The 9,654-nt window shown below is 46.4% G+C and overlaps 1 protein-coding gene across 2 annotated transcripts in view; it reads right to left on the bottom strand.

Moving 5' to 3' along the window:
* The window catches only part of Bach2 (BTB domain and CNC homolog 2), a 348,895-nt gene that overhangs the window by 22,200 nt on the left and 317,041 nt on the right, over positions 1 to 9,654 (bottom strand). For both annotated transcript variants that reach the window (XM_021222323.2, XM_021222322.2), the window contains one exon: positions 3,788 to 5,374. In XM_021222323.2, coding sequence (XP_021077982.1) covers positions 3,788 to 5,374 — 1,587 coding nt within the window. The remainder of the gene's footprint in view (positions 1 to 3,787; positions 5,375 to 9,654) is intronic.

The following is a 9,654-nucleotide window of genomic DNA, read 5'->3' as shown; positions in this document are numbered from 1 at the left end:
AAAAAAAAAAAAAAAAAAAAAAATGCTCACAGCACCGTTCTTCAGAAACATCCAGAAAGCAGAACCTGCCAAACTCCCTGAAGCAATGACAGATCAATAAAATGTGGCAGGGATAAACACAATAGATCAGTACTCAGCATGTGGAGCTAAATATGATGGCTGTGTGTCGCTATGGAAGGGAGACATTCTGAAAAAGATATCCTATTTGGGAAAAAAAAAAAAACCAAACACCATTTATACAAAACATCTAGTACAGGTCAGAGGCAGTCAGTGGTTGCCTGGGGTGGACAGAAAGAAGCCACGGGGAGAACCTGCTACTGGGGACAGTACTCCTCCTGGGGCAAAGAAAGTGTGCTAGAGTCAAAAACGGAAGACAGTTGCATAGCACTGTGAAAATATTAAAAACACTGAAACTTTCATTCTAATAGGGGTAAATTTTATGGTACGGTATGAAAATCACATTTCATTTAAAATTTTGTTATTTATTTTTTATGTGTATAGTTGTTTTGCCTATTTGTATGTCTGGTCTGTGCACCACGTGTATGCAGTTTGTTTTTTTTTTTTTTGCCAAGGCCAGGGTTACAGAAGACTGTGAGCCACCCAGGAGTGTGGGCGCTGGGAACTGAACCTGGGTCCTCTGAAACAGCAGCCAATACTTGTAACTGCTGAGCCAACCCAATAATTTAAGCTTTTTCAAAGCTAGGGAAGAGTGAAAAAGGGTGGGGGGAGGGGAGTCCATGTTTTACGAACTAGGATAGTTATTTAACACAGTGATACATTTTCCAGAAGGAAAGATCTGATAACGTTTTTTTCTTCTGGTCCAACATTTTGGCTCCCTACAGAAGCTGCAGAGAAACAGCTGTATTTTGCTGGTAGCTGCTTCAGAGAGGGGCCCGGGGCTGTGGCAGACTCGGTTGTCTCTCCCGGTTTACTTGGTTAAACCCCACCTAAGAGCAGTATTTGCAGAATCCCAGATAGATGGCTGGTGTTTCAAAATGGATCAGTTCAAGAAATCAAGTTAAAACTCATGGTATTTCAGTGTACGTTGGAGGCAGACTGTCTACCCAGACCAAGTAACTCTTGAAGCAAGTCACTAACTCCCACAGGGGCCACTGTGCTGAGGATGTGGGTGGTTCTGGGAAAATGAATCCCTTTTCTGGAGAGTGGGGTGAGGTTGAGGGAGCAGAACCACACATACACACACCCCTCAGTTTTTTTCTCATCCTCTTGTCTAACACAAGCTAACAAGAGGGGCAGTGTGTGACTCATGAAATAGCATCGAGTTTTGGCAAATGTGTCTTTTACTGCTTATGAATGAACAGCAGGTTTGTTTTGAAAAGTAAAGATAAAAATGAAATGCAAGGGTATTTTAAAGAGAGATGAATCCTGTTTGTGGCTGTTTGAGAGGATGAATGACTCCTCACTCTGTGTCATAGCCTTCAGTTCTAAGGTGGAGATTGACAGAGCCCAGTCAGGAAAACAAACAAAACAAAAATAAACGACAGACATGCGCTCTTGTGGATGGCATTGGTAAACTGACAGTTCCTAAGGAACGTAATTTCTTGGGCTAAGTGTAGGGCTCTTTTCGAGACACAAGGAAGACTTGAAGGCATCTGCACTTCCTCTACCAGTCCTTGGTAAGTAAGATCAATTGTGGGATGGTCAAGACTCAATGATGAGCTTTCTGCATTAGGCACACTCAAGGACAGTTAGGGACAAAAGGCAACTGTGGGAAGGAAGAACAAGAGGAGGGAACACACACACTTATCCTTGGTTTTAGGAAGCCTTGCTCCTAAAGGTTGGGCCAGGGCTGCCGTGTCTTGCGCATTGACAGCAACCCAATCTCGCAGTGAAGGGGTAAGATCCAAACAGGAACAGATCCCATCCGGATTTCTTTCATAATTTCTCTTTCTTAAATTAAACCCTTTTCAGGGGGTTTTCTGTCTCTCTATTTCTGCCAGACAGTAACAGGAAAGCAGGGACCAGGCCGACTAGCAAAGAAGAGGAAGTGAACCCAGGGTGTGTCTGCAGCTAGCTCGAGGCGCCTCTGGAGTCCATTTTCAGTGTCTGAAGTTAAAGCTCGTTCATTTGCGTTCTGCCCACCAGCTTGTGGATGCTGAATACACACGGCTCTGAGGCTACCTCACCTCACCCCTCGAGGCACTTCTGTCATCTGGTAGAGTTAATCTTTGCCGAGTAAGAGGCCGATAACTGAAGAGCAGACCAACCCTGAGCGTGCTGGCCTCATGGGCAGCCACCTCCCTTCCTGTCCTCCTGCTCTTGCCTCCCCTCATTTCGTTTTTAAAATGGATTTCCAGGGCCAGATCCTGGTAGGCTGGCCCCATATCATGGAGTCATATTCCCAACCTGTGTTTCTCTTTTCTGTGTTCTTCAGACACAGGGGCAAGACCTGCCACTGGGTTTGCTCACTTCTGCTCCTGAGACGGGTGTGAGACATAGTCTCAGTCTTTAGCTGGTTCTTCGTCAATCAGCAAGACACTGCTGTGGGGGCCAGGTCATGACCTAGACATGCTTAGGTTTGTCTAGGGAACATTCAAATTACTAGCGTACTAGGGACCTCTGGGAGTCCCATTCCTCTTTCTCATTGTCATGTGAGGCTTGCTTCTGCTGTAGTCAGGCTGTCCCCACTTCCACTCCCAGAAACAGTGACCCATAGATGAAGCCTTATGCCTTTTCTCTACAAAGCACAATGCTTTTAGGCTGGACAAAACCACTGGCCACCACATAAATGACTTCTCATTTGTGGGACCCTGGGAAACAAACAAGCCCAGGCACATTTATGTGTGCCAACAAGACACTTCTGAATGGATCCCATGTCTAAGACGGATGATGAGCATTTTGTCATGCACTGTGACAGACCCAAGGTCACCCTGGAGTCTTTTATTGACAAGAAATACTTAGAAGGCGAGGGAGAAGCACCTGTTTGTCAGGCCCTACTCAGTCCCAATCAGTCAATTTGAAGGAGCCTCTTCATTTCCCTTTGAACTGAAGGGATAAAGGGCAAACTCGAGGGCACTCTTCCAAAGCAGGGGGAAGAGAGGGGTGTGATGGTAGCGGAGGAAAAGGGAAGGAGGACTAGAAGTATCCGAACCTTACATGCACTGCATTCAGCCAGCCTCTGCTCACTGAGCACAGGAATCCAGGTTAGATACAAAGGGCGCTCATTCTAAGGCCGCAGTGGTTGATTCTGATTCACACTGCAGCATCCCGAGGCCAAGGAAGAGACAGTCCGTTTACGGTGACCAGACCATTTATGGTCACCTTTAACCATGACACCTGTGCTGGCTGATCTTATGTCAGCTGGACACATAAACTAGAGCTATCTGGAGAGAGGGAATCTTAACTGAGTAAATGCCTCTGTAAGATCTGGCTGGAGGGTTAATTTCTTACATTAGTGATTGATGGGGGAGGGCCCATCCCATTGTGGGTGGTGCCATCCCTGGGCTGGTGCTCCTTGGTTCTATAAGAGAGCAGGCTGAGCAAACCATAAGGAACAAGCCAGTAAGCAGCACCGCTCCGCGGCCTCTGCACCAGCTCCTGCCTTGACGGAGTTCCTGTCCTGATTTCTTTTGATGATGAACAGACACATGCACGTGTAAACCAAATAAACTCTTTCCTCCTCGAACTGGCTTTCGGTCATGGCGTTTAGTCACAGCAACGGAAACCCTAACGACGACAACATAAAAGAACAACCCGAGAGTGACGTTTGGGGAGAGGGAAAGGGCTTGAGATAGGAGGTCACACGCTTGAACTTAGGGTTCCCTACCTCCTGGCCCCTGTCCTGCACAGGACACGACTCACTGTCTGCTTCCGAGAATGACCCAGACTCGTCACTGGAGTTGGTTCCGTAAGACTGCTCACATTTAATCTGGGGTCGCACTTGGTTGTACATTCCATCTCCCATCAGGCCTGGTTCCTGGTGTTCCGTGGCAAGGAATCTGGCTCCCTGGGAACAGGGCGAAGAGGAGAACTCACAGAGAGGGAGGCTGCAAGGGGAGCCCCCACTCCCGTCCTCTGCGTAGGAATAGGAGGAGCAGGAGCTGGAGGTCCTGGTTCTGGTCTCGAGCGGAGGTGAGCGAGGACAGACTTTGATTGGCACCGGGCAGCTGGTGTTGGGCCGTATCCTTCCTGGCAAGTGGTCAGCCATCAGTCCGCTGTGGGAGTAGGCCTGGGAGCTGGGGAGGGACTGGCCAGCTCCCACCCATAGACTTTTTGGCACCGGCTCCGAAAGGTCTTTGTCCAAATTGCTCACCACAGAGTATGAATGCACTGGAGTGTTCGGTTGGTCACACGCGCTTGCGGAGAAGATGACGCTCCGGCGGTCCAGTTCTCCCTCCTGTTTACAGAGAGTCTCGGGCCCGGGCCCCCTGAGTGGCGACCCCATTGCGAAGTTGGACACATCCTTCTGGCCCACGTGGGGCTGTCCGTAATTCCCTGCCAAAGGGGTGTAATCAGTTTTAAGGTCACCCTGAGAGATCCCCTTGTTGAAAGGGCATGCTGAACTCCTGACAAAGGGTTGCTGAGATGTACTGGGCAGGCCAGTGGACTCCACACTTTTTGTTATACCAAATAGAGACCGGAGGCAGGAAGGCGAGGATACACTCCTGGATCTGTCCAGGCAGGCGGCTCCAGTAGGGGTACTGGGGGTAGGGGCAGGGCTGGGCTGTTTCCGGTCCATCTCGACATCTCCTGGTCTGTCTTTGATATCGGTTTCGTCACCCGACAGGCAGAGTGTGACGCTCTCCTCCTCGGTCTCCTCACTGGGTGGCTCACTTTTAATCTGTCCCATGGGGAGCCCCGGCTTGAGGCTATTGCCAGGACTGTCTTCACTGAACGTGCTTGCAAACCCTGAGGTACCGTGTGAGGGTGCGCTGTAGACATTCTTGGTACACGCGAGCTGGTACTTCTTATATCTAGGGTATTGGGTCAACGCACCCTTTTCTGAGTTTTCCTTGGTGTCTGTGGGTACCTCTGACTCAGGGAGCAGGGCTTCTTCTTTCTCCACTACTGGGATGGCAGTGGCCTCAAAGCTGATGGGGTCTGGGAGCAATTGGTTTGTGGCACAAGCCATCCTAGTCTCTGAGTCCATTGTTTCTTCTTCTTCCTCATCTTCTCCTGCAGAGTTCCCATGGTCCTCTTGGGGGCGCTGGCACGCACTGTCCTTTCTGCAAACAAACAGACCATCCTCCCTGTTCAGGAGCTGAGTCTGCAGGAAGCTGAAGCAGGAGTCCTCCAGATTGTGCATGCGCAGGAACTCGGCACAGCGGATGACCTCACGGATGTTCTCTCTGCTGAGTAACAGCTTGGCAGTGTAGGCAAACTGTAGCAGTGGCCCAAAGCCCCTGGCTGTGACCTGCAAGACAAACAGGGAAATTGCCAACGTTACCATCAGCACTGCTATTGTCCTGAATTTCTCAACCAAAGCAAGATAACCAGACAGGGCTAATGCCCTGGAATAAAAACTGCAAAGGGGCAGTTAATCTCATACTGGGTCAGCAAGGCTTCTGCTTCCGATAATTAGTGGTTGCCTTGTGCTTGCCACCTCCGTCCTTCACAGCACCAGCAGAACTGAGAATCACCAAGGTCAAGTGGTGAGGCAAGAGGACAAAGGACTCACTGTTCACACTAATAAAATATCCTGGCAAAAATGCAGAGAACAATGGGAAGTCTATAGATGTCTGTCCCTGTCAGTCCTGTCGAGAGCCATCCCACACAAGAGGGGGTTCTGTGGCTCTTCTTGCGGCTCTAGAGAGCCAAAGAAAGCATTATCATTTTCTTGTCAACCACAAAGATGGCAGGAAGGCCCTGTCAAAACTCAAGTGTCTGTGGGGTTTTTCATTACAATGTTAAAAGAAACCCTGAAAATCTCTCTTTTGCTCAGCTCAACCATCACAGCTTCTACTTGGGATTTTTCTATTTTTTATTTTCTATTTTTTTTTTTTTGAGACAGGGTCTCACTATGTAGACCTGGCTGTCCTGAAACTCACTGTGTAGACTAGACTGCCCTCAATGCAACGGAGATCTGCCTGTCTCTATCTCCCAAGGGCTGGGATTAAAGATGTGTACCACTCTGACTGGCCCTAGTTGGGATTTTTTAATTAGCATGTCATACCTGATCTTATAATGACAAAGTTGATGATGACTGTTTACAAGAAACTAACTGTGGTTCAAAGAGAGCAGGGTGAGAGTGTACAGATCGACATAGTCAGCTGTCACTTCAATAACTGTAGCCTCCAAGTAGCAAAGGACACGGGTATTCCTTCCCTAATTATCAGCAGCAACTTTGCTACATAGATGTCTAAAACCTTCTGCGGCTCAGTCTACGTCTTGCTGCTTCTCCAGTGTATTTTACAGGCTGAAAAATGTACTCATGCACAGCTTCCACATCTGTGTGCACACGGGCACACACAATGACAATGACTTAGACAATTAAAAGTATGTTGCCTGTGTCTAGCTGCCTTTGTTGTTGTTGAGAAGATAGAAATATCTAAGCTGTGGGACTCAGGGCAGGCTCCCTAACCCTGCATATATTATTTGATTTCCCGTAGATCCTTGTGAACCCTGCTGCTGACCCCAGGGGGAAGGGAGACAGATCTACAAATCATGTGAACACATCAAACAAGAGCGGCTGTCTTGGGTGCTTGCTGTAGCTACAGTGGCAGTGATCAAAGTTTCTGCGGGGGAGGGAGTGGGAGGAAGATGGAGCGGTAAGCTGGCTGGCTGACTTCTGCATGTCTTAAACTTCCTGCAGCACAGGGAGCCCAAGCTCATTAATAGACCTGTCTCCACTGCACAAGATTCTACCCATTGTGTTCTCGAAACTCTTGGAGGCAGAGAAAGCAAAGGTCCTGGGTTCTCCACTGAATGGGATTTTAAATGTTGATGTTGTGGAAGTACTTGATTAAAAAAGCAGATATAGGGGCTGGTGAGATGGCTCAGTGGGTAAGAGCACCCGACTGCTCTTCTGAAGGTCCAGAGTTCAAATCCTAGCAACCACATGGTGGCTCACAACCACCCGTAACAAGATCTAACTCCCTCTTCTGGAGTGTCTGAAAACAGCTACAGTGTACTTACATATAATAAATAAATAAATCTTTAAAAAAAAAAAGCAGATATAAATAATCTGTTAGATAATGAGTTCAGAGAAATTCAGCCATCAGTAACAAGCCGATTTGGAATAAAGTCAGAGGAAATCCTATATGGAAGGAGGAACTAAATAAAAGGCAAGAAAGGGAGAAGTTAAATTGTTACTACTTTCAGATGACATGATTTTTAAAAACAGATAACCATGAAGAGTCTACTGTTTATGGTCATAAACTAAGAATAAACTTATTAAACACAAAAATCAACATACGAAACCAAGCAGCGCTGTATATACTAGCCGTGAGTGGTCTGAAGTAGAAATCCCATCTACTAGAGCTACAGGAAACACAGAGAAATAAATCCAACCAACGAGGTTAAAGATCTCTACGGTGAAAACCGATAAAACATTGAAGAAAGAAGCTGGAGACAGAGACAAACAGAAGGCTATTCTGTATATGTGGGCTAGAAGAGTTAATATTGTTAATACATTCACATTGTCTAAGCAAGTCTACATACAATCTGATGCAACCAATACTGAAGTATGAATGATATTATTTATAGAAGTCAAAAAATACCTTACAGTTTTGGGGACATATGCCTTATAGTTCTCGCTACCCAAAAAGCTGAGAGGGTTGTTTGAAATTAGAGATCAGCCTGGGCAACATTGTTATGTTCATATTCATTCATTCATTCATTCATTCATTCATTCTGTCTGTCTGTCTGTCTGTCTGTCTGTCTCTCCTCACTAATAGCCAGGCTGTCTTTAAACTCTTAATTCTTCTGCTTCTGCCTTCCAAGTTCTAGAACTATATCTTTACTGTAACACCACACATGGCCTGGTTCTGACTCTTTTTTTTTTTTTTTTTTTTTTTTTTTTTTGCCTTTTTTTAAATTATTATTTTCTTTATTTATTGACTCTTTTTACAAAAGCAATATTTTTATTCATTCTCTGAGAATTTCATACAATCTATTTTGATCATATTCACCCCCTCCACCAACTCCCCTAGAGCAGCGGATCTCAACCTTCCTGATGCTGCGACCCTTTCATTCAGTTCCTCGTGTAGTACTGACTCCATAAAATTATTTCATTGCTACTTCATAGCTATAATTTTACTACTGTTTTGAATTATAATGTAAATATCTGACATGAAGGATGTATGATGTGACCCAGAAAGGACTGCAACCCACAGCCTGAGACCAGTATTCTAGACCCTCCCCTATTAACTTCCCACCTATTCAATTTCTTGTTCTCCTCCACCTCACTCTTAAAAACAAAATGTACCACCTCCGCTGCCACCAAAAATGTCCAATTTTTTGTTGCTCTGAGCCTGCTATGAAGTATGGTTGACCGATTAGTGACCATTATAGAAGCCCGACTCTCCTCCTCTGAGTAGCCATCAAATGCCAATCGCTCTTCAGAGAGGGGTAGGACTTTGTGCCCACCTCCCTGTCCCATGCTTGGACTTTTGTTTGGTTTGGTCTTGCCCAGGTTTTGTTCATGCTGTTAGCAATGCTGTGAGTTCATATGTGCACTGTCTTCTTGTGTCTGGAAAACACTGCCTCCTTGAAGTCACCCATCACCTGTGGCTCTTACAGTCTTCCCATCCCATGTTCCATCAAGAGCCTTAACCCCTGGAAGGAGGGGCAGAAGTCCCATTTAGGGCTCGGAACTCTGAAGTCTCTAATTTTTTTGTATGTTGACCAGCTGTGTGTCTCTGTGTTAATCACCATTTGTTGCAAGGAGAAACCTGTCTGATGAGAGTTGAAGAGATGCACTCATCTACAGGCATGGCCGTAAGTTATTGGGGGGGGGGGGTCATTTTAATATCATTCCACTTAGCAGACTGATATTAGTAGGTTGTTCTCTTAAGGGCCATGAAATTTCTAGCTAGAAGTTCTTGTTTTCATTAACAGTGCCAGGTATGAGTTCCATCTCATGGGGTGGGTCTTGAATACAATCAGAACGTGGTGAGTTACACCCATAACATCTGTGCTGTTATGGTACCAGTGGGCATAGTTGCCAGGCAGGTCATCACTGTCGATCTCAGGTCATTCCTGAAGCGCTCAGGGGGTCAGTCAGGTGAGACTGATGGTAATCCTTCTCTTCCATTCGGGTACACAGCACCTTTCAGCACTATGCGAGGCAGTATCGATCAAACTTCCATGCTCGTGACTCAAGCAAGTGGTGTCATTAGCACTAGAGTCCTACCACCAAGTTCTGAATGATAGTAGACATCAATGTTTGGGTAACACCTCAGAAATGGTGACCCACTCTTAGGCTTCGTATTTGCTAGCCTGTGCTATATAGCTGGAGTACTGTTTCCCTGTTACAGGGTGCTGTGGTTGTCAACTTGACACAAGGTCAAGTTTCCTAGGAAAAGGGGACATCGATTAAAGAAATGCCTCCTCAGTTCAGCCTGTAGGCAGGTCTGTGAAGAATGTTCTTTTGTTTGTTTGTTTGTTTGTTTTTTTCGAGACAGGGTTTCTCTGTATAGCCCTGGCTGTCCTGGAACTCACTTTGTAGACCAGGCTGGCCTCGAACTCAGAAAT

Source organism: Mus pahari, chromosome 22 (genome assembly GCF_900095145.1).
Source record: "Mus pahari chromosome 22, PAHARI_EIJ_v1.1, whole genome shotgun sequence".
Classification (NCBI taxonomy): domain Eukaryota; kingdom Metazoa; phylum Chordata; class Mammalia; order Rodentia; family Muridae; genus Mus; species Mus pahari.
This window is presented reverse-complemented; position numbering and strand designations above follow the sequence as displayed.